This window comes from Rhipicephalus microplus, chromosome X (assembly GCF_043290135.1).
Source record: "Rhipicephalus microplus isolate Deutch F79 chromosome X, USDA_Rmic, whole genome shotgun sequence".
NCBI lineage: Eukaryota > Metazoa > Arthropoda > Arachnida > Ixodida > Ixodidae > Rhipicephalus > Rhipicephalus microplus.
This window is the reverse complement of record NC_134710.1, coordinates 261,738,231-261,764,474: the sequence shown is the minus strand read 5'-3', so window position 1 is coordinate 261,764,474 and position 26,244 is coordinate 261,738,231. Positions and strand designations below refer to the sequence as shown.

At 44.0% G+C, this 26,244-nt stretch overlaps 1 protein-coding gene across 1 annotated transcript in view; it reads left to right on the top strand.

Moving 5' to 3' along the window:
- Nucleotides 1-26,244, top strand: part of LOC119161569 (uncharacterized) — a 90,120-nt gene that overhangs the window by 49,397 nt on the left and 14,479 nt on the right. Inside the window, exons 10-11 of the mRNA XM_037414109.2 lie at nucleotides 21,259-21,469; nucleotides 21,567-21,778. Of these exons, the coding sequence (XP_037270006.1) occupies nucleotides 21,259-21,469; nucleotides 21,567-21,778 (423 nt within the window). The remainder of the gene's footprint in view (nucleotides 1-21,258; nucleotides 21,470-21,566; nucleotides 21,779-26,244) is intronic.

The window sequence follows — 26,244 nt, the reverse complement described above, 5'->3', positions numbered from 1 at the left end:
GACCCTGCCGTGGTCCACTGAAGCCTTTGCGTGAAGCTTTGCTGTCGACAATCTTCTGCTTTTGTTTCCGCCGGTCCCGCACGCACGTTTTGGGAACTCCGAACGACCGCGATGCGGCCCGATTTCCGTCTGTTTCTGCACATGCGATGACTTTTCTTTTAAAAGCGGCATCGTGGTGCACTCGAGTTTTTGGAGTCGGCCCTTCCATGCCGTCGATGCTAATGCACTACTAGATGACGAACTCCTCAGCACACGTACGAAGTGCTGTACATAGGAAACACATAGGCAGAAATGGCCGACGCGCCATGCCGACGCACGTAGGGGGCGGCCATTTTAGATTTGTTGATGGCAATAGATTGACCGTAATTTTTTTGTTCATACTCGATTCTAACGCGCATGCGATTTATGAACTCGCTTAACCGGAAAAAAGGTGCGCGTTAGATTCGAGTAATTACGGTAAGCGCGCGCACACAAGCATCAAACCCCCCCCCCGTTCATGGCGCAAAGTACATGTCAGAGATAAGCGCTCGTGGGCGCATTGCGATGAGCTGGCCACCGAGCACGGGTGGCTTTTTTTTTCTTTCCAGAGTTTTAATATATATATAGATAAGTATACATATACAATGAATGACGGCGGTGGCGGCGACGGCAAAAGACCAGCCTAGACTGTCAATACATAGTGTTCATGTGATGCCACTTCTGTCGTTGTCGCCCTCTCCCGCCATGCCCGGTTACCTCCCTGGGTACCTCCCTGAGTTCACGTGCTGCAGCGTGGTTTGTTGGGGCTCGTCATTTGTTGCTGTGTACGATGTTCAAAAAGAAACATTGTGGTTTTTTGTTGTCGTACTTTAACGAGCTCATTGGATCATGAAGGCCTCGTTTGTTCACTTGATACAAGACCAGAAAATCAAGATGTGCGACACCAGCCACTGCATACACCGGCTGCCCGCCACGACCTACAAGGGCCCATTATCTTGCTTTCAATATACAAACACTACAAATTGCGTGACCCAAGAACAAGTGAAAGCCCTAAGTCTCTCGAGCCGCAATTTTAAGAGTGAATGAGCGAAGCGCAGCAGCTCCCATCGAAAACGAGTCATGCCAAGCTAGGTAAGTTTACGAGAGATAAAATATTAATATTATTATATTGTTGCGGCCCACGCCTTCAAAGTAGCAGCATCCCCCCCCCCCCCCCCCCAAAGTGTTTTAAACAGTGCTGATGTTGAGCCTGTTTGATTGGAATTGGTGGAAATAGCCGAGAAAAATACATATTATGCGAGGCAGATAGAGACTTCGCATGGTGCGTGCCGCGGTAATGCTATCATCACTTTTTTTTTTTTTGCGTATGCTTTGAGATTTTTTTCACCTTGTATTTTACTTTTGTTGTAGCATATGTAGAGTGGAGTCCCTGAAAATGATGGAGACCGTTTTAGATAATTAATTGACCAATTTTTAAAAAACCTGACTCCCCAACTCGTACCGATCAGCTATACTTCAGTGAACTAATATTGTTTCGCATTCATTTTCACGGTTTGTTTCAATGCAATACCCGAATTTCTGCGATCGCCATCACGATTTTAAACGCCTCCCTTACATGCTGATTGTGCACGCATTGGTCGCGTACAAGTTTGTATGTACAGTATCTTGGTAAGCTATCTCTGTTTGCAGGTAAGTGCTTGGCTATAGCACTTGCCCGTAATGAAGTTACACCTGAAGACACAAATGTCACAGAGTTTCTTCAAGTACTTTTGTTAATCCGCGCCAGCCAAACAAGATCGTACTTTTCAGAAAATCGCAGTGTGCGTTCTCAATTTCAGGTAATAACTTTCGGCGAAGAAACACCCCGAAGCTCTGTTCCTTCTTTGTGGACTACTAAATCAACTTGCCTCACTAGCAGCGGGTAATTTCTCAAACTTTCATCGTGAGGCGAAACTAAACTGGCGCAATCACATGGAAACAACACGGCAGCGGTAGGCAACGGAGTCAGTAGGTACCCGGGCATGTCGGTGGCGCATTCCGGAAGTGACGAAGGGGCGCTGCGTGACGCACGTGCACACGATGTATAACAAGGGGGCCATACACATTTTGGCGTTCCTGTCAAAATAATGTAGTAGGGAGCAAAGCCTTGACCCGCGTTTTTGCGGCAGCCAGCTGCACCGTCCCGTCCGTTCAGGTGTGTCCCAGTAAGACATACACGAGCTCTTTTGAAGAAAATATTCTGCTAGTTGTTTGAAGGAAATATTCTGCTAGTTGTGTTGATCCTTTGAGACTCTCACCTTAGTGAGAAACACTACTTTCGTGTGTTCGGCCACTCCAAGCCCACAGCAACGCTGATGTTTGCGCTTGCAATTGAGACCCCCCACCCCTTCTTGTTTTTGTAATGTTTTGTTGTTTGTTTATCCTTGGGTTTTTTTTGGTGCCGAAAAAAAATAGGAGCGAATAATTCAGCACTGCCCCCCCCCCCCCTGCTGCGGAAATCTCCCGGATTCAGAATCCTTGAACTTGGCAGGTATGATAGTACAAAAGAGGCGCTCTCCATGTACCATGCTCAAGTTTAATTGTGGTGAATATATCCTGATTCTGCAAGCACAACACGCAGATGCTATACACTGCAAATAAGGCCATCCAGAAGGGTTTGGGCGAGTTGGTCATCCATAATTGTTGCCTGTATTAGTGCTGTACATATAAGAAAGAAATGCGACACAAGCATAGAGAAAGCTAGGCGATACCTTCCTCTCTCTGTGTTGTGTTTATGTGTATCGCGCCAATACACGTTACCTTTAAGGTAACTCAGTTTCTAGGCATTTTCTTAGCAGCCGAATGGTGGTGATGGAAAAAAGAAAAAAAAAAGCATGAAGCCTTCGCACAGCATCATTTTCTGACATTGTTCTCTACAGCTGCCACCACCTATGACAGACAAAACAAGTACATGGAACACAGGGAGCCCTAACCCCCGAATGCAGATGTTACTTGACTCGTACTTGACTCGTTCTTGACTCAAGACAGTCTTGCCGGTCGCCATAAATCGTTCTTGAACTTGCGGACGACTTGAAGGCGACTTGGCTCGGTCGAAGTCAGGACAAGTTTCAAGTCAGCTGCGGGGTTAGCTTGAAAGCGACTTCATGCGTTATTCCAACATGGCCACCTCTCGAATAGACATTCTGCAGAGGGTGGCCGCTTTTCAGTTTACTTGCTTCGCCACTAGCGTAGCATTTTCTGAGGTGCACTGCCTGCCGAAGATTATTGGACCCGCTTTACGTGACCGAGGAAATCCGATGGAGTTTTACGACGAGCAACAAATTCCACACTCGGTACAGATTCACGAAGAACACCATGGGGCAGCTGCCGGTTATGTTGCCGCTCCATGAAAGTGGCGACAACCGAAGACAGCCCGTGCCTCCAGTGTTACAGCTACTGATGGCTTTCAGGTTTCACGGCGCTGGCACATTCCAACCAGTCACCGGAAATCTCGTCCGCATTCCGTAGTCGACAGTGTGCCGTGCAGTCAGAAAATTTAGGCTACTCATCGCAAAGCACCTGTACGCGATGCTGGTGCGCTTTCTGCAGCCGGCGGCACTTTCTATAGTTATGCGGGACTTTTATGAAGTGGCTGAGTTCCCTGGCAATACAGGTTGTGTCGACTACACACACGTGCATATTAATAGCCCCGGTGTCGACGACGCCGAAGTGTTCCGTAACCGCAAAGGCTATTTCTGTTTTTCTATAACACGACGACATTTTCCGTCTCTTTTGGTAAAGAAATTGACTCGGTGCTGTGTCCGTGTGCATCCTTTCGTCCTGTCTAGGGCGCTGTTTCTCGCTCAGAAAGACATTGCTTGTAGCACAACGCTACGTAAAATTCCACACACGTAAAAAAGAGGTGCCCCTATCACGCGTTTTTTTATCCACTTCACGATCATGCAGCGAGACACTGCTGCACCCCGCGAGACAGAATTTTGCTGAGGGCAATGTCCTGACCCGCGCTTTTTCTCTTGTTTACCAAGCTCAACAAAACAATACGAATCACATTTGTTCCCAGAACTTGTTTTTTTTTTTTTTTTCATAATAACTGGGACCTAGCCCACTACAGGCATGCACACAGGCGAACAGAAAGGCAAATACCGTAAAAATTGTGTCACCTCGTGAGCCAGGTCAGCACAAATACATGGCATGGCGTTCGATTGAAAAAAAGAAAAAAAAAAAAGACGACGAAAGAACCCAACGCGATGCTTGCTTCGCATCCAAACAAGCAACCTTGGAGAAACGCGCCGCATTTGGGTGGCCACTAATACCAGCGGGCAACGAACGCTTTACAGAAGCAACACTGCGCATCGCTGTGGCGGCAGGCACCACGTGCCGCTCGTTAGCCGTAAAATGGCAAGAGTATGCTTGTGGCCCTTCGTTTTTATAGTTATTTTAAAACGTGTGGTCTTTTTTCACTGTGATGCATGCCTTACACGAACTTCATTATTACCCTCGTTAGCAGGCGAGCAGCGTGCTTCTGCTTTGAAGCTCGTTCTTGACTTGACCAAGCAAGACAGCCTGAGCATCTATGAAACGCGAAGGCTGACTTGGGCATTTTGAAGTCCGCTGCTTGCTTCAGGCCGACTTGCTCAAGTTAAGTTGAAGTCGCGAGCCAAGTAACATCTCTGCATTGGGGGGTAAGTGTTAGAAGTGTAGCTGCAATAACTTTGTGTCGCACAAAAGTGAACTGCAACCCTCAACTCATCTATACCACGATGGGCTGTAAAAGATCTGTCTTTTTTAGCTGCAGAGACTGGTCCATCAGTGATTCTGACTTTGTGTAGCGCTACTCTAAGGATACTGTAAGCTTTTAAGGGGACGTGCGATTCGAAAAAACGTTGCATCAATCTGTCATCATCATCATCGTCAGCCTGGCTACGTCCACTGCAGGACAAAGGCCTGTCCCATGTTCCGCCATTTAACTCGGTCCCGTGCTTGCTGCTGCCAATTTATACCCGCAAACTTCTTAATCTCATCTGCCCACCTAACCTTCTATATCTCCCTAACCCACTTGCCTTCTCTGGGAATCCAGATAGTTACCCTTAATGACCAGCAGTTATCTTGTCTACGTGCTACATGCCCGGCACATGTCTATTTCCTCTTCCTGATTTTAACTATGATATCCTTAACGCCGGTTCGTTCTCTAATCCACTCTGCTCTCTTCTTGTCTCTTAAGGTTACACCTACCATTTTTCTTTCCATTGCTCGCTGCGTCGTCCTCAATTTAAGTTGAACCCTCTTTGTAAGTCTCCAGGTTTCTGCTCCGTAGCTATGTACCGGAAAGATGCAGCTGTTATATACCTTCCTCTTGAGGGATAGTGGCAATCTACCTGTCATGATTTGAGAGTGCTTGCCAAATGTGCTCCACCCCATTCTTATTCTTCTAGTTACTTCAGTCTCGTGGTTGGGCTCCGCAGTTATTACCTGCCCTAAGTAGACAGTCTTTTACAACTTGAAGTGCACTATTACCTATCTCGAAGCGCTGCTCCTTTCCGAGGTTGTTGTACATTACTTTCATTTTCTGCAGATTAATTTTAAGATCCACCTTTCTGCTCTCCTTGTCTAACTCCGTAATCATGAGTTGCAATTCGTCCCCTGAGTTACTTAGCAATGCAATGTTATTGACGAAGCACAGGTTACTAAGGTACTCTCCATTAACTCTTATCCCTAACTGTTTCCATTCTAGGCCTCTGAAAACCTCCTGTAAGCACGCGGTAAATAGCATGGGGAAGTTGTATCCCCCTGCCTTACGGCCTTTTTGATTGGTATTCTGTTGCTTTCTTTATGAAGCACTAAGGTAGCTGTTGATTCCCTATAAATTTCTTCCAGGATGTTTATGTATGCTTCATCGACGCAACGATTCCGCAGTGTCTGCATGACTGCTGATATTTCTACTGAATCAAATGCCTTCTCGTAGTCAATGAAGGCTATGTATAGTGGTTCGCTGTATTCTGAGCATTTCTCTATTACCTGATCGATAGTATGAATGTGGTCGATTTTTTATTGGTATTCTGTTGTTTTCTTTATGAAGCACTAAGGTAGCAGTTGATTCCCTATAGATTTTTTCCAGGATGTGTATGTATGCTTCATCGATGCCCTGATTCCGCAGTGTCTGCATGACTGCTGATATTTCTACTGAATCAAACGCCTTCTCATAGTCAATGAAGGCTATGTATAGTGGTTTGCTGTATTCTGAGCATTTCTCTATTACCTGATTGATAGTATGAATGTGGTCGATTGTTGAGCAGCTTGTTGAAAATCCTGCTTGTTTCTTTGGTTGATTGAATTCTAATGTTTTCTCAACTCTGTCAGCAATTACCTTTGTATATGGCTTGTACACTACGGAGAGCAAGCTGATTGGCCTGTAATTCTTCAAGTCCTTGTCATCTCCTTTCTTATGTATTAAGATGATGTTAGCATTCTTCCGAGGATCTGGTACTCTTCCTGTCAAGAGACACCTCGTAAACAGGGTGGCTAGTTTTTCTAACACAATCTGTCCTCCATCTTTCAGCAGATGTGATGTTACCTGATCCTCACCAGCAGCTTTTCCTCTTTGCATGCTCTCCAAAGCTTTTCTGACTTCTTCTATCACTACTGGTGGGGTGTCATCTGGGTTACTGCTAGTTCTTATAGTATCAAGGTCGTGGTTGTCTCGGCTACTGTACAAATCTCTGTAAAGCTCCTCCGCTATTTTAACTATCCTATCCATATTGGTGTTTATTTTGCCTTCTTTGTCCCTTAGTGCATACATCCGACTTTTGCCTATCCCAAGTTTCCTCTTCACTGCTTTGACGCTTCCTCCATTTTTCAGAGCGTGTTCAATTCTCTCCATGTTATACCTTCTTACATCGGATACCTTACGCTTGTTAATCAACTTCGAAAGCTCTGCCAGTTCTATTTTGTCTGTTGTACTGGAGACTTTCATGCTTTGATGCTTCTTAATGAGATTCTTCGTCTCCTGGGAAAGCTTGCAGGTGTCCTGTCTAACTACCGTGCCTCCAACTTCTACTGCACACTTCGTAGCTTAGAGCAATTAAATTTTCGCTGTATATCTAGGCTATCATGCAGGTTTCAAATATGTAATTAGTCTTATGATAGTATAGCTTTCGTTCTGTGCCATGACAGTGTGTAAAGTATAGTTCGTTTCGGACAAACTCTTTATGCCACTGAACTTCTATGGTTTTGAGCCATTAATGGCTCATATCGCTCCACATTCGCTGTAGAATGCAGAAAACTATCAAGGAAGTGTGTACAGTCAAATCCCGGTACAAAGAAATTGACGTGACATGTGAAAAAATTCGTTGTCACAGAATTTCGTTGTACCGAATTTCATCCATAGACCACAAAATTTAGTAAGATCTGATGATTATGACTCGTGATTCCAGCAGGCGCATGTATTTAACTCTTGCTAACTCAGCTGTACCTGCCCACACACTGAGTGAACGTATTTTCTGGTATATAATGCGATCAGAATATACGGAAAATTTGGAGCTGAAGTCCGGGTGCCAGTTATACAAGAATATTGGTGTGCAAGTTGGCTTCACTGCACGACGTCACGGCAATGCAAAGAAGGAGGCTTTGCGTCAATACTCGGGTAGTCTTTCTTTCTCCCGCGGTTTGCGGTCGGGTATACCAGTTATATGCATGGGCGGGTTATACAGAAGAAAATACGATATCTAAACGACCTATTGAGTTTGCACCAAGTGCGCAGCGCCGCGAACGAAGGTGCCAAAGTTTCGCTAGAGGTCAACTGATAACTGCAACTGAAAACTGCAACTGAAAATGGCGAAGCTCCACGCTACCGTGGCCATAAGCGCACGACAAGAAATCCGTAATGCTTTGTGTTGTTTTATCGCTTTATTATCTTTAGTCTACGGCGGTGTTATCTGCGCACCTTTGGATCATGTTCGCTATCGATGAACAAGACAATAGCGACCACGGTTTCTTGCGCAGTGGTTGCGGCAAACAGTAGTTTTCATTTTCAATCTGTGCGCGCTGCCCTGGCCGTGCGCATGAACTGCCTCATTGCTATCTTTGTTCGCATCGTTATGGCAACAAATATTGGGTTGAGTCGGTGCGCGTTGACTGCGCGCGCACTTTTGTGGTCGCCCATAATCGCGTTCGACATGACCCTATTTGAATTTGCAGCGTTTGCAGTAGAATCATTGATGGAAGTGCTGCTCCAATCGCTCTAAACTGCTCCAAAAAAGAAATGTTGCTCCATGCTGCTTAAAACAGTAATTTTCGTTAGTAATTGCTCCAAAGCTGCTCCGAAATGACACTGAGAGAATGAGTGTGACAAACTTTTACTTTCTGATCACCTAACAAGTTCTTAAGAAACTTAAAAGAATCAGTGTACTTTCATACCAGCGTGCTACTAGTGTGCAGCATTACCAGCTCTGTTCCTCTTTGTGCGACAGAACTGTCATATTGACCATATAGGCCATTTGGGTGTTTTTTTTTTCTTTTTCAGCTGGACATCCAGGCTAGTGTGGTGTGAAATGTCAAAATGAGCTGGATTGCTTTTATCTCATACCTATTATCTACTGCTCGTTTGGCAACACTTATATGGGACCGTGGTTACTTCTAAAATGTGGCGCTTAGCTTTTCCGGTTTCATTTGATTTGTGCTCCAAATACTAGTATTTCAAATTCTAGCTCATTTCACAGCACATTTTTGACCATTTGCCAGTGTTTGCTCCATGAAATTTATTTTGATTGTTGTCTGGTAAATACATTAAATAATAAAAATATATTCATGAGATGCTTTGACAATGCTTTGAATTCCAATTAATGCATGGCAAATTTAATATCTGCTTCTAAGACACTAGTAGCTGCTCTAAACTAGCATTTTTCTCTGCTCCGAAAACTCTTACGGCTGCTCCAAAGCAGTACTTCTCCTGCTCCAAAGTATGCTCCAAAAAGTAAAAAGTCACTTCCATCACTGTGAAATTCAGGTACGCTGGGACTATAGGTGCGCGCTGCTCATGTGTGCACCTTCACGACACGTGGTTGTCATTCACGATAGCATGCCTAGCGATGAAGAGCGCTAGTTTTGTTTTTAGCGCAACGTCAAAAACATGTGGCAGGGGTTCTAGAAGATCGCGATTCTGCCATAGTCAGCACCTACATCTTTAGTTCGGCACTTTGGAAGACTCCTCACTCATACCTACTCTATCACGGCAATTTTTGCAGCCTTTGTACTCGCGTTCATACTCACGTCTACTCACACTCATAGACCCTCACTCACATTCATACTCAACACTACTTACACTCGTGAGTACTTACGTTCATACTCACACCTACTCACACTCATAGGACCTCACTCACATTCATACTCACGACTACTCACACTCGTGAGTACTCACTAACATTCATACTCACGTCAACTCACACTCATAGGCCCTCACTCATTTTCATACTCACAACTACTTACATTCATGAGTACTCACTCACGTTCATGCTCACAACTACTCACACTCGTAGCTACTCACTCGACTCATACTCGTGCCTACTTACACTTACAGGCACTCATTCACGTAATGGTACATCAAATTCACCACCAGCATTATAATGGATTTGCGAGCTGTCGTCGAGCATCTCAATAGCGATAAATTGAGCGGGATGTGCCTTGGGGGGCAGAAAGTGTGTTTCCGATGAAGACATGGTTATTGTGATACGACCGTGCGCTCTTGGTGCCACAAGCCGTCGAGAAGTGGCTGAGTTGGTAGCGGAATTTCATGGCTTTACTAGGCAAGTTCCTTTTCCTTATGGAGAAGTACTCTTGAAAACTTCTTTAAGGTGGAAATATCCTGAAAAAGTATTTGCTGTGACGAGACATTTCACACATTGGTTTCTATGGGCAGCTGATGGGAAATCGAAAATTATTTGTTGTGGTTAAAATTTCGTTGTAGCGGACATCATTATAGCAGCATTCGACTGCATAAGACATTGTGATGGACAAGAAAAATCGCAATGTGAGAATTCTTAGCCCATAATAATTGTTTACTTTAAGTTTGTAATAATTATACTGGTGATATCAAGTTTTAAAGGAGATACTTGCACTCTCCACATGTAAAAGAATATGTGGGAAAAATTTGATCATGACTAGGCCTTCAGAAGTTCTAAAAATGCCCAAGCTCAAGAACTTGCCCAAAAAATCAGTGTTCCCACTCCTGCGCAAATTGTGCCAAATAGGGCCAAATCAGATTTACTGTGCCATCCTGATAATATCAACAGAAATTATGCCAAACTGTGCCCAAGTCGGATTTAGGACCGTGTATCACCAGCAATAGCCACGCTGTCGCATTAATACACGTACACCTTGTTCTCGGGGCCACCAAAGTCGTAATCACGTACCTATTTAATTTCATTGAATAAAGTGCAGTTGCGCGTGTGTCTTAAAATCCACGATGCCATGTTTGATGCGGGCGCAACTCTGTTGTGCAAGTGCACTCAACAGCAAAATGCGCTCTTCGTAGGGGTTCATGACGTCTAGTCCAATCGGTAGCGTGAAACTGTGACGGCGATTCATCGGTGGACGTTGTCCGTTTTGGGAGCGCTGCTGATAGTTCGTTTGAAGAGTTTCGTGGCCTGTAATAAAGCAATTTTTACTAATAACTTCATGCGTGCCGTCATAATGTCAGTCAAGCCTATGTGTAGACATCACGATCTAATTTTCTGTGCTTCGCATCTGTAGAAGAACACATTAATAGTGGGAACACGTTGACACTTTTCCGCTAATATACTTAATGCATAGATCATCATACAGAAGAGCTTTTTCTTAATTCCTTTCACCAGCAGATCGGCATTTATAATTGTTGTGGTAAAATCTCCTAAAGGACCCTGCCTTTTCAAACTCGAGGTTGCTAGCGTCCAAATTGAAAATTATTGCATGCTTTCTCTTTATATGTTATCTCATTTATAAAAACATGCCTCCTGGTCGGAGCAGCCGCAATTCGGTTTTAATACGCGCAGCTATAGTGAGGCCATTGCTGGCGGTTCTGGTGTCGGAAGGCCTGTGAAGCGGCTACGCCTTGTTACACATCCGCCTCTCGCTTTCCAGGGTCAATAGCTGATGGCTAAAGAAAAAAAAATTGAACATCGCAGTATCGCATTTATTGCTTCGTTTTGAAGGAAGGGGTAGAGGGGAGACTGCTGCATCGCTTAAATAGCTGGTGCACACTATCTCGAGGCATAATGAGACTGCTCGTTAACTTTCTGTGCTACTAACATCTGTTTCGCCTTTAGATAACTGACAGCACGAAAGCTTCGGCAACTAGAGTGGTCATTGTCCCTTTAGCCAGCGTTCCTTTGAGTTATGGGATATCGGATCTAAATTATGATACAATTCGTTAGTTTCACTCGCGCTCTTAGGAGTGAATGTGATACCAACAAATATTGTTATACCAAATAATAAGGCTTTACATCATCCGTGAGAAGCGTTAGCAGCGGGGTTGCCATTTCCCATGTACGTACACTCGCAAAAACTTGCTGCACGTACGGTGTTTGGTATCAGCGACTTGGGTGACTTGAGACCCCCGAAACATCTCTTGCACGCTGATGCACGTACAGGTGGAATCAGACTTGTCTAGAGTGCCCATCCGGCCACTGCAGCTGGCGTTTTCTTCAGAAATATGTAAAGATAGACGCCGTAATGCTATCAAACATGGGCGTACTGTATGTTAGGCCCTTTTGCTGTAATGTAAGCATAAATGAAAGCTTGTAGCTAACGTGAGATAGAAGCCGTGGCTAACAACAGTGTTGACAGGCACGCATTCCGCTGCTCTAGACCAGTATTATTCTATCTGTACAGCACAAACGGCACATACGAATGGACGTCTGAAATGGCACAACGATGGTGTGGCCGCTTTGCGATCAAGCCTCAGTGGCAGGCCCTTATATGGCTGCTCTAGAAAGCGAAGCACTTTTTGCACAGTCTGTTTGTGTTGAGAGTACAAACTAGAAGAGTATACCAGTCTTAAATAGCGCGTGTGCCAGTGATCACACCCTTAGTCTTATTTTACAGTAAAACACCTATTTACAGTAAAACACCTATTTACAGTAAAAAACTGCGTTATTATTGCCATTGCAATTATATGGACACTCTTGGCGGTTTTTGCCGTTGTCACCATGATTTGTAAAAAGTCCAAATTGATAATATGCCCCTGTGCATCGTAGCTTTCACGAGCGGGTAAAAGCGCGCGAGCGCTGCTGAAGCAGAGATCAAATGAGTTGGCCCATCCTTATCGCCTGGAAAGTGCATAAGATAACATCTCCCATGTGTTTGAACTGCCATCTAATGCTCAAACAGAAAGTAAACCATCCGTCTTGAATGAGGATGAAAGAACGCGGGGAGGGGGGATCGATCGAGTATCAATAATGAACTTGGATTTTAAGGGTAGTCGCGACCGCTGGTGTGCTTGCTATCTTGGCGAGTATCAGTGCAGTTTCAACGCGAATGAACTGTGTCAAAAGAGCACTTCTCTCTAGAGGGGCAGTGTTTGCTCACACCAGCATATTAAAGGAGTTCCGCGATATCGGATCCAAAAGAGTTGGCTGCCAGCCTTACTTCTTATACCATTACAATTTTTTGCTAATGCGTTGATTGAATTGCATTTAATGCTCCGTGGTGTTGCCAAAACTAATTGGCTAATCGTGAAAGCTACCAGTTTGCGAACTACCATGAAAGCTACCAGCCTGCGAGACGGAAGCGCGTGATGAGTGGACCTCAGAAGATCCACCGTCACCGTGGTCACTAAGAGTTTCGATGAGCAGCTAATCTGACATCCCCTCGGTGGTGACGGCACGGCTGTCCAAAATTAAGAACAGTCTCAGTTTCACCGCAAGGGCGAAGCAATGAATGCGATAGCAACAACTTTGAACGTAATGCTGAGAACGACAAGCAGATTGAAATGTGCAGCACGCTGCTCATGCACAAATGGCGCACGAAAGCAACATACACAGGATGAGAGCGAACTAACAACATTTACCGCTCGACACTTCTTGCGCTGTTTAAACAAAAACGAGGCACGCAACCTAATCACAGGTACAAATATGAGTACAAACTAACAAGTGCCCCAGTTGTTACTTTGCCGTGTTTAAAAAGCGTTCCCTTTTCGGAAACGGCGCCTGTCCAGCGAGCGAAGTGATCTTTGTGCGCGCGGCAACTAAATGCAGTCGTTCTGGTCGAAGATGCACGATTCTCCGCACCGAATGATAAGTGCGCGCACACAAGCATTTACCCCCCCCATTCGCGGGGCAAAGTACGCGTGGGAGATAAGCTTGTGTCCACACATCGTGACGAGCTGGGCGCCGAGCGCGGGTGGCTTTTTAAAGACAATAGTCTTTTTGGGTACTTCAACACAAAAATTTTGGTACGTCCGTCTGTCTGTACATTTGTCTGTTTGTCCACTCTAACGATACCTCAAACGGCATCAAACGATACCCTGAACGGCCTAACCCATCTGCCGTGTCTACCAATATTGCTCAAGTTTCAGCGTTTATACTTGTGCGATTGTCAATTAAGATGCAATTATTGTGCATATCTAAGGCACCATAACAACACGTCAATTTTTTCGTATGTGTGGCTTTATATCAGAGAAGGCATACATAAGTAATTCTAAAAGCCATAGCATTTATCATGCTGTGCTGACAATGAAACGTGATGATCATAAAGGCAAGTGTTTCCAACGCATTGCTAAGACGACACGGTTGTGGCACCTGCCCGTCGCTTTGTGTTGTACACCTTATCGCTTCCAAGACGAGCGTGCACGGCTTCCTTCATTTTCAAAGATAACTGCCAGATAGCACTCGTGTCTACGTGCCTCAAGACTCTCTAATGCAGCGCCTCCAGAATACAATTCACCGATTTTCTCGCGCAGAACATCAAATAAACATTTTGTTCACTCTCTCCTGATGCAAGACTATCGTCTTTTGACGACATTTGCAGTGAAACATACAGAGACGGGGCCATTTTTTTTTTCTTTAGTTATCATATTAGATACGTATACATATGCAGTGAATGACGGTGGCATTGACGGCAAATAACTAGCCAACACTGTTCCTATAATTGATATCGCATTTTAAAAAAAAGAGAGCAAAGATGAACGTCGTTGGGGGCCAAATCATGCACGCATAGTGAAACTATGCACGCACAAGGCATCGAAAACGAAGAGCGAACAACACAGACACGGATACCACAAAACTCTTCGGCAAATAGCCTTATCGAATACTTTTCCTCAGTATCTGTTTGTTTTGTCAGTCGCTCTTCGTTTTCGCCGCCGTGCACGCGCGCGCATGGTATGGCTGTTGACAATGTTCAGCTTTGCCCCCCCCCCCCCTTTTTTTTTGCTTTTATAATCATTACCGAGGGTATGTCAAATTAGGCACTAATAGAAACTAGCCGAGACCCCGCGTGACAACAATGGATCTTTGGAGGTCGATGCCAGGGATGCTACCAGTGCTCCAATTCCGCCAAATTGTTCTGGCTGCTGCAACCTGCTACATTTGCTCGAAATTTGGTGGTCCTGTGCCCAACCTGTGCCCAGACTTTCAGAAATGAAATTACTCTAGGTTTTCTTGTAGAAAGTGACATTGCGGTGCACTTGCGTGAGACACAACTCAAGCTAAGCCACATTGGGGCAAATGTTACTGTTAGGATGCAGTTAATGCCTAATTTTTTGGACTTCCTAGGGACCACGAAATCGTCCGAAGAAAGATAGCGAGAAAGATAGAATCCATTTTATTTTGCCCAAGTAATCAAGTCGCCACAGCGGCGTCTGAAATAGTTGTAATGCTTCCCAGAGTGCACTTATCGGGCATTTCGGGGCGCGCTGAGGCTCTCGTAATATATTCAAGACCCGCCGATGTCCATTTTCAAATTTGCATAGTGTGATCAGTGCTGCCGATACCAGCAAAGTGTGGAGTAAATTGCGGTATTATCGCATAGAGTGTGTGAAAACGATGATGCGAGAGCAATACTTGTCTGGATGTCCGTGATGCATGTGTGCACTCGGAAGATGCTCCAGTGTGCTAAAACGTCCGGCGACGCATAACATTTGCTGTCACGTGAGACTTACCGTTCTTAGTTGTGTGCAGCACATCACGAACACAGCTGACGCTGTTCCTATACTGAGGTGCCTTTGTATGCACGTGTTTGTCATAAAAATGTGTTCTTGATAAACACTCCGTTTCTGATCGCACACGGGCGCGGTGATGGCAGGCTGCTTTTGTTCATAAAAGCACCCAGTCTGTGCGGCGCACTTATCTGACTCGCACAGAAAGGCATTCTGGACGGCAGCGCGGCGCTTGTGGGCGATTAATTGTGTGCAGTACACTGACAACTGCGCCACATGCAGTAACACGCAGTTAGCTGAAGATGCTCAATATAAGGCGATTACGTTTGCTACATTGCCACCATCATGCCTCCGAGCATTTCTGGTGCTTATCTGTTAGACATCACCTCACTGCACGTGATACCAACACCTTCGGATTTTTTATGTGCCTCATCCTGTAGCATATATGCATTTTAACAAAGCAGACTTTTGGGCATCGCTGCGACGCCGAGCGACTTCTGAAAGCACCCATTTAAGTCTACGGGGTCATAGACATAGCAAAATCAGACGCCACTAAATAGGTGTTTTGGGTTAGCGCGGCCTTCAGTTTTCTTTTTGTTTAATTTGTGCATTTATTTTTCGAATTTTTGTACCAAACGTGTATATAATAAAATCCTCTTTATAATAAATTTTTCTGGCAGTTTGTCAATTTCGTTATATTCAGGTTTAACTGTAGTCACCATGTCCAATGGGCAACAGGCATCAGCACTGCGTGCTGCAAATGGCCCATTCTCACAACTTAAGATTCGGCCGTGAAACATTTTGTTTGATGTTTTGCGGGAGAGGAGATGCCTCTTATTTGCTTTGTGCAACATTCTTCGATATGCCTATCATGAAGTTAAGTCTAAATATGCACGTAGAGCACGTCTCGCACGATGTGGTGCAACTGTGGTGCAACTACTGCACGCACATGTCCAGAGGCACGTCGCACATCCTGATTGTGAAACGGATGGATCATGGTGGCTTGCCCGTTCACATAGAAGTTGAACTGGGAAGTCAGCCACAAATAAGGAACAAGTGATTTCATGTCTTCTTAACGCCATTAACACAATCGGTGTTGTTGTCGGCTGACTATAGAAAAAAGCCAGTTTCATCGCAAGGGTGAAGCAATGAATGCCATATCACCAAGTTACAGTGCTATAGGAAGTGAGGCTGCACCACACTCTTTAGAATTTGATCTCTTGCAAATCTACAAAACGCTGGTTTAAGAGAGTATGGCCGCTCCAGGAACACTCTTCGTACATTTTTTTTATACTGATGGCTGCCAAGATAGTGAGAGAACGCGCGCGCCACCAAGAATCATATGTGCCTTGGAGTTGACGGCAACGACAGAAACCTCATCGAGACTGTCTGTATATATAATTGCTATCACAATAAATGGTATAATAAGTCTGCCCGGCTTGTAAATATTCTCAAATGATTCCCTCACACTTGTTGAGAACTACGCTTATGAGCGGGCCCAGCACGGCTGCCGTTTTTTCAGAAATCGCACATTGACTCCCTCTTTCCCCTCCCTCAAGTAAAAGAAGAAAAAAATGGTTGCGCTCCTCCTATTTAACTAGTCTGTTGCCTTTTGTCATCTTGCCTGTTTGCAAAATGCCATAGTTATTCCCCTGCCGTGTCAGTAGCACGGGGCTCATTCCCACCCATCACACCTTGACAGAATATTTAGGTGAAAAATTTGTGAACATGTGATGTCGCAAATGCCAACTTTTCGACAAATGGATTCATATTCTTCATGGCTGCCTTGAATAAATGCGTCCCCCCTTTCATGTTTGGATTGATCACAGACCCCACACACTTCATGCCACTTTCATTTCTAGATTACTTTTTTTTTTTCTGTATCTGGAAAACGGGGAGTGCTGAGCCCAAAATTCTCTAAATTGATAGGAAAATGCGACTTGGGTGCTCCCACCTCTAACAGTTATTGAGTAGAGTGGAGCATCATCCACAGTGAGCGGTGGCGATTGTTTATTCTGCCACCTACGTAACCAATTTCAAACAGTACGTTCCCACTTGCAATGATTGAGTTGTCTTCATTTTCATTCTTGAATTGTTAGACTGCTGGTTTTCTGATTTGGTTTTTTTTTTTTTTTGGAATGATCTATGACACCTGTCATATCGCAGAAACAGTATGCACCATGCTTACCTTGCCTCTAACTCATGTAACCGTCCTTGTCACTAATACTTTTTCACATTTTGTGCAGTGCAGTGAAATCAGAATGTGACACTTTGGTGCTAAGAAACTGATTAATGGCTGCTCTCTGGATGTCTGCCTTGTCTCCTTGTTTACATTGCAGTAGCATTTCCAGTTTGATCACTAGTAAGAATATTCACCGAAAATTTAGACATGTTTTGCACCGAGTGGACCTAAATTCCGTTTTTTCTGCTCCAAATATGTTCCGAAATGCAGTTCCTCCTGCTTCGAATCTGCTCCAAAGCAGACTTTTCCTGCTCTAAAAATTGCTCTAAATAAACTGGCTGAATCACCACTGCTAATTCAATAGGGGTAACTTAACTGCAGTGCCCCCAAATGTTTCTTTCAGGGTGGGAGTGGTACAGACCGTGTGGACTAGCTGAGATTCTCTTCAGTAGCGAAAAGAATAAAATTCACTAACTGATTAGCATGCAAGAATGCTTTACGGGTAGTTTTGATTTTAAAAGGGGGTCACAGGTGCGCAGCAGCCAATGGCAGTCCTAGGTCCGTACCATGTGATTAAGAGCCAGTTGCGGTGCCCGAAAAACATAGCAAAGGCGTGCTTATTTTTATTATTTCTTGTGTTGCAGCAGCGCGAGAAACCGTTGTTATTTGAAGAGTGAAGCTCGGCTCTTCGCCTCATGCAATCCACACTATCGAGCGGCAGCGCATTATCAGCGGAAAGGTGCTCGAATACTGCTCACTTTCAGTCTTTTAACAGCCACCTTGTGCTCTTTAGTCGCAATATTAAAACATGTCCAGTGGAGTCTCGATGTAGACCTTTTTTTTTTTTTCGGATCAGTAGAAGTATTAATCTTAACAAAATAGGGGAAAGCAAAAAATCAGTTTTCTTTTAGAAAACTTGCCTTTTTCGACCTGAATCTCCTCCTAAATTGAGGACAACACAGCGAGTGATTAAAAGGAAAGTGATAGTTATAACCTTAAAGGGCCCTTAAACCACCCAGAGGTCGAAATTCAGTTGTTGTGGGGAAATTGTTCACTGGTGTACGACGATCATGGAGCCAAGAGAATTTTTTGAAACTGTGCAGTGATAGCGGATTTAGACACATTTGATTATCGATACCATGACGACCACAGCTTTCGCTCTCTCCTGTGCTTTCCTCCTCTTGTATCCTCTCCCACGCCACTTTGCCTTCTTACTGAGTGCCCCTCTCAATTTCATGCGCTGACGCGCTGCTTGAAACACCCTCTACTTCCGGTTGCCGTGACGACGACCGCCGACTCCGTCAGTTGCGTGCTTGTGGGGAACCGTGACTGTCGTAATCGTGGCGGTATGCAACCTGCGTTGCACACATGCCTTCAAATGATTGCCAACGCGATGGACCCGTACAGGGACACGCCGTGCCCTGCACGTGTTACACGTTTGCAGGGAACACGACCAACAACAGGCAGCGCGGACAGCTGCTTGCAAACTCACCAGAAGTCGTAGGCTCATGCTTGACAGCATATTTGGCATATTTGACTCGGCGCGCCAGAGATGTGGTAGGGCGCGTCATGCAGAGGCCCGAAAGACCCGGAAAGAAGGAGGGATTCTGTCTTGGAATTTGTGGCCCACCGGCGGCTCGTAGTGCTGCCACGTGCAGAATCGTTGATCGCGACGGCATTCTGCACACGATGCACGCGTTTACTTGAAATGCGTGAAAAAATATTGGAGGTCGTTTACAGGTATCTTAAGAGATGAGAAGAGAATGGTTTGGGGAACAAAGAGGGGTTAAATATACCATAGTTGGAATCAAGAGGAAGAAATAACCGCTAATCATTAAGGGTAACTGACTGGATTCCAAGAGAAGGCAAATTCATGAGAGGGGGACAGAAAATTGGTAGGCAGATGAGATGAAGTGTGCAGGTATGGCATGGCAGCAGAAAGTGAAGGATTGGGTTGATTGGTCTTTGCCCTGCAGTGAGCATAGTCAGGCTGATGATGATGATAATGATGTAGTGGAGGGCTCCGGAAATTTCGACCATCTGGTGTTCTTCAATGTGCACTGACATTGTGCAGTACGTGGGCCTATTGTTAATTTTATTGTCAGAGCATTTGACAGTGGCGAATTTGTTACCAGCTATAGTGATTATTATCATCAGCCTGACTACACCCACTTCAGGGCAAAGGCCTCTCCCATGACCCAGTCTTGTGCCTTCTGCTGCCACGTTACGCCTGCCAACTTTATAATCTTATCGGCATGCCTAACTTTCTGTCTCCCCCTCGTGGGTTTGTCTTCTCCGGGGATCCACTCAGTTACCCTTAATGACCAGCAGTTATCCTGCCTATGCACTACGTGCCCAGCCCATGTTCATTTCTTATTCTTGTTTGACTATGATATCCTTAATCCCGGTTTGTTGTCTGACCCTCCCTGCTAGTCTTTTAAGGTTACAACTATTATTTTCCTTCCCATCACTCGCTGCATCATCCTCAACTTAATTTTAATCCTCTTTGTAAGCCTTCAGGTTTATCAGCCAATGAAATTACAAATGTCAGCACCGGTTGGAGTGCAGCTTTATTTCTAGTGTATCACCAGTGAAGCATGGCATCTGAGTGATCTCCTGTCTAAATGAGCAAAAATTTTTCCATTTATTAGTGACTTGCTTGACAAGCTCAGCACTAAAGCTTGGCATGGATACTGTATGCACCAGATTCTAATGCATACCCAACTTTGTGACTTTGTAGTATAAAGTCGAGGTGCTTGTGAATGTTTGTATGCACAAGATTTTAATGCATACTCAACTTTTGTGACTTTGTAGTAAGAAGTTGAGGTGCATGTGAATGTGATGTGCACTTGACTAATGAAAGAAAATTATGGCATGCCCTTATGTTGATATTTGGATTGTTTTTCTTTTTTTAACTGACATGCATTACGTGCACAAAAGGAATAATTTGGTTTCTACTGGCGTTAAGGTCACTTCTGTAGTGGCCTTAATCACATGTCATTTCAGGAATAACTGCCCTTGAAAAAAGTGAACGTATGCATGTTGTCTGCATGGAGTTTTTAGTAAACAAGGGAGTGTGTAGTGTCATGTTCATATGTAACAATAACGATTGCCGAAATTATATCTTATGCGTTAGCAAATAGACGCAGCCTATTGAGAGGCTTTTCTCATTTGTGTTTAGTTGCACAGCAGGTTGATTCACAGTGCACTGTGCTTGGGGCTGTGGTGGCCTCTGTTGTAAGCTCATAAACTTTGTTTAGATTTTGTTTCTTGAAGTAATTCAATATTAACTGTGTATGGAACCGTTAATTTTTTTTTGATCGCGTCGGTTTAGCAGAGGGATCCCCAGCACAAACAACCAGCTGAAGGTCTTCTCCCTTTGTTTGCAACATCTCTTGTGTTATGAAAAGATCTTATACTGGTAAATTCTGTGCCTCTTGGTGCTATTTCTAAGTCTGTCACCCAACTTCATTGAATATTTGTGATACGAAATAGTGGGGACTTCATTTGTAAATCTGTGCTTTCAAATATGTACTATCAACAGAAAAAGTTGGTGGGACGTTGGATACACAACAAATGCGAATTTCTGCTATATCAGGGCTTAATGCTTGTAGTTAAGCTGGTCACTGTATAGGTCGGAATGCCAAGTACACTATAAAACATTCATCTCAAAATTATTTTTCCAGACAAAGCGGAAATTTAGTTTTCTTAAACATTTCACATCCCAAAAACTTTTGCAGTTGATAGTACATTCCTCTAAAAATTGCTAAAGATATTTAGTTGGTGTTACAGTCTAATAAGTGGACAAAGCCATACATAGGCAAAGAAAAAAAAATTCTGTGTATTATGAAGCTTGTTAATGCTCACATCTATAAAGTGAATTTTCTTGTTACTTTTCATTTGGTAACTTTAAGCTGTTTCATGGTACATCATAACATGTTACATGTTAACTGTGTCTTTTATTTTTATTTTTCAGAATGCAAAACCAACGAAGCAAGAAACATGCAGTGATGCTCAAAAGCAGCAACGGTCTGGAAGCGACATGGATCAGGATGCCTTCTTTGAGCTGCTAAGCGAGTTCCAGAGCAAGCGTATGGATGATCAGCGCTGTTCTATCACACCGCTGGAGAATAAGGAGAATGTATTGCCAAACGGTTCACCTCCATATCCCAGCCCAACAAGTTCAGGTGCGACTTACAGGGTCTCCAGCTTGGTGAAATTTACCTGAAAAATGCACACAAATGCATGTTTCAATCACTAAGCCCATTTTGTATGTTCTTGTAGGCCCAGAGGACAGTGCTAGTGTTCGAGAGGAACTGCTTGACCTGATAGTAGGCATGCAGAGCCGCCGCATGGATGAACAACGCACCAGCCTTCCACAGCTGCCAGGTCTGCGCCGCAACAACCACAACAATAACAGCCTGCATCACCACCACCGCATGTCTGTCGGATCAGTGCTTGAGGATGACTTCTTTGACATGATCGTACGTTGCCAGGTGAGCAGATACATCAGATATACTTGATGATGGGTGTTTTTTGAGCTGGTTAGTTGGAAGCAGTATACATTAAAGTGTGACATTTATAAACGAAGAAGAATATGCAGTGGTGCAACAGCTGTGCCAATTTGATACAGTTCCCCATTCTTGCTCCAAAATGCTGGACCAGCCTTAAAATTTTCTCAGTTACGCTAATTTCAGCAAAAACGGCGGCCACGTTTGCTATCTGCTTGCAGTTTGCATCATCACTCAATCCAAGTGCGCAGACCCTAATCCTAAATCATGGTTTAAGATATATCCCCATTAAGTCAGTGCACTCATGACACGTGATCGTCCAGATAAAGTAACAAAGCTGCACGCCATCAGTCTGCTGACCGCTGCAAATACTTATCGGAGGCACGATGCAACTTGAAAACAAAAAAGTGTTGCTGTAGCCACCAATGCTTCGCGGGAAATATCATCTTCCAAGTCAGCAAACATAACATGGCTATGGCATGTTAGCAACGAAAGCTGGAAGCGTATGCCGTGTTTCCCACGTGCGAATAAACTCGACGTGCTGTAAAAATCGGCGTTGCCAACGAACACGTTGCCATAGCAACGGCACCTGAAACATTTTTCTGTCTTGAAGTTGCATCGTCCCGGCGATAGATATCCGGTGCTGTCGACAGGCCAACAAGCGCGCACAATTGTTACTTTATTCGGTCGAACACACCCTGCAAGCCAGACAAGAAGTTGTGCCCTAAACCTACTCCCATCGCAAAAAAAAAAAAAGAAAGAAAGAAAAAATAGGGGGTGGGGGGGGTGTAGCGGTGTTTCATGACTTGTTCCAACTCGTGCAGAACGCTGCTTAATCCGCCTTTGCCTCAGTACACCGATGCCCTGTAGAAAAGCGTATTTCAATTTTGAAGAGGTTGTTAGCGCTAATCTCGGGACGCAGCACAATTTGTTCTATTTCTCATGCGTGTATACGGTGCATAATTTTGAGTACTAGTAAGATCGATGACGTCTGAAAAAGTTACTGGCAATTATTTGAAGCAGTGTATGACATTTTCAGCGCCCTGAAAAAACTGTGTGCCAGTTTTTATTCTTTTGCCACTCCTTCGAAGCTTGGCAGATCCACATTTGAATTCGCGTAGTCAGACGCGGCAAATGCTAATGTGGACATTTTCATTATTTTCTCAGTGAGGTGGTTCATAATACTAATTTTATTGAAATATCAGTGCTCTTAGTCTTACTGCGCGATTTAGGGCATATTGAATAGTTTGCAAATATTTTTTTTTCTATTCTAAATGTAAGAATTCTTTTTCATACTGCTAAAAATTTGTTTTTTCATTAAAAAATGAATGTTTTCTTCCCCGTAACCTGCTCCAAGTTTGGATTTTCGTGCTTCAAAAGTAATATTTTACTGCCCCATAAATTGCTCTAAATTCTGTTTCGGCCGTTTCACCCCTAAATATGGCAGCAAGGCATTGTTCCCGAACCAATTAATTTGAAGCTTCTGTCTGGCTACTAATACCCCTGCCGCATGTGGCAACTTAAGCACACTTTGAGCGAGTGTATTTGTGCTTACAAAGTGTCACTTTGGCGGTGTGCTGCTGCACAAGAAAGAGAAGTGCTCATTGTAAACGGTGGCAGTGGCAGTTGGTGGATTAGAAGCGCAACATATATATTTATTTTTGCACCCGTGTCTTATCGTCAGACCACATTATCTTCGTGAAGGTAGCACCAATAGCACACGTCATCGCAAACTACTAGAAAACGACTCACCAACACGTGCAAAAATAATGTGGACACTGCCATTAATCGGCATTTGCTGCCGCAAACAGCCCGAGGGCGAGAGTAGCGAGATTTTTTTGTAGTATGCCTTGTTTTAATATGCAGCAGTATTCCTAATAACGGCCAATAAAGTTGTTCTCTCTCTCTGCTAATAACGGAAACAATAGTTTAAATAAAAATACTATGAGGGCCATTTTTTCAGTAGCGTATTCATGTGCAAGTCACTGCTACTGAAGCCACACTCTTCGGCGAGGTTGGCGAACGTACTTGCTGGCAAGTGTACTTCGCAGTGAGTGACACTAAACTTTCTCATCTCACAGCATGCAAATGGCACTCGCTGTGAAGTGCCCTTAAGTTGCCACGTGTGACAGGGGTATAAGACCCTGGGTATGCTAATACTGAACAGTGTAATGGACTTGCCGCGGTGGTTATGGGGCTCGACTGCTGATGCATTTTGGTGGTGTAAAACGCTAAATGCCTGTGTGCTTAGATTTAGTAAGTGTGAGGAAGTGCATGAAAAGACAACCTGCCGCCAGCAGGAAGCAAACTTGCAACCTTTGAATAATGCATCCAATGCTCTACCAATTGAGTTGTGGCAGCGGTCATCCTCCAGTACACTTTATAGGGCATATCTCTGGATTTTAAGCCTTGCAGTGTCACGTCACATCACTCAGAAATGGGTGTTAATGACACCCTAGTCGAAATCATTTGAAGAAATGGACATGGGCCGGGCATGTAGCACATAGGGAAGAGCTGGTTGTGAAGAGTAACTGACTGGATTCCAAGAGAGGGCAAATGTACGAGGGGGAGGCAGAAATTTAGGTTGAGCGGATGAGATTAACTCTTTCGTTACCACGCCTATTTAAATCGATCACTGCTGATCGATGCTTTTGGATCGTCGATTTTGGCATGTTAATTTTGTTTCTGGTGCACCCAACACTTTCTTGTAGTTAGTTCAGGCACTCAACTTTCAGAATCAATTTGAATTTGCTCGTTTTGGCAACATAGTCATCTTTGACAGACCTTTGCACGAACCAATGTGCATGTATTGTTGCAAACATGCACTAGGCTGGCGAACTTGACAGAAGTGTGTGCCCTTCGTGATTATGGTACAGTAACATTAAAGTTCTGTAATAAAAAGAACCTTTGAAAGCCGAATATCAAAGTGTCAGCTTTGCAATTTCAGAATGTTAAACAGTAATAATTGTCATAATAATATGCCAGATATTCAATAGAGAGCTGTTCCTAGGAGTCAAGTGAAATTTGTTCTACAAAAATATATTTTGGAAGGTCCGTTGCTTGTTTAACCTGTTGAAGTGGCCCTCTATGACAGTTTCCAGCAACTTTAGTCTTGCTTGCATTGTTATATCAGACACACGATTGCATCTAGTGTCACCAGTCGCTCCTATGATACCATCGTCACATGTGCATGGGTGCGCACCAGCGCTGCAAAACTCATGCGCTTGTCAAAACTCTCTTGTTACCCCACCTGAATTGAGTGAGGACAAGCTTAGAGTTCGAAAATGACAGCAGCTCAGCTTCCAGTTTTATGGCGATGATGTTTTGCGTCAGCCTGTGACATCCGCAGCCTTTCATGGGTTTCTTTTATATACATTCTCAAGTTGTCTCCTCCGCCACAACTGCGTATAGCTTCTGACCTTTGTGCACAATCGTATAGCTACTCTGGTTACGTGCATGGTCCACACATCGCTGGAGCGTGGCGTGCAGGCGCTTTCTGCAGAGCTTCTAACCACAAGAAGGCTCCCGGAGCACATCTTGGCCCTGACTACGAAGCAGTGCGCAACCTTTTAGAACTGCACACGACATTATCCTTTCTTTAATACGATATGTGCAAAAACGAAAAAAAATATATGCTTGGATGCATATATGGGAACGCCAACCTATGCAGACTGAGGAGGCTCATGAAAAGAGGCGACGCTAGATAAAATAGAGAAGTTCATTGGACACTTCACTTATAAATGAATTATTCACACCATGGGTATCCATCTATATTGGAACACCTGGAGACTTTTTTATCACAAGACAACAAAAATTTACTGAGAAAAGAGTATGAGTACGCTTGTGTCTCGCGAAAAACTACAATGCTTTATCGTATGGCACAAGCATTGGTGTAGCACCTCAGTTATGATTTTCTTGGTATATGCGAAGAAGAACATTTTGTACAACATTCATTATTTTTTACACTGTTCCCGGGTCATTTATCTACTAAACATATAATCTGAATTTTCTTTGTTTTGAATATTTCTGCATATATAGTGTTTTTTATTGCACTGTTTACCATCTGGCAACCAAAAATTCCACGCTTTTCACATTTTTGTTCATTCTAAAATACTTTTGTTGCTCTACAACGTATATTTTTTGGAAGGAGCATATCATTGCGCAAAGTTTGGTATGATGTGATGCATGCTGGAGTACTTTTCAAACTGGCAAAAATGATCTTCCTGACATGTATGAAAAACAACCATTTTCGCGTGGTAACGAAAAAGTTAAAAAGTCTGTTGGTATCACATGGCAGAAGCAAGCACAGACCTAGGTTCACTGGTAGAACATCGAAGAGGCCTTTGCCCTGCAGTGGGCATGGTCAGGCTGATGATGATGATAAAGATCAGTAGTTCTCAGCCATGAATGTGCCGGGGACCCCTTGGGGACTGGTGGAAGTGATATAGGAC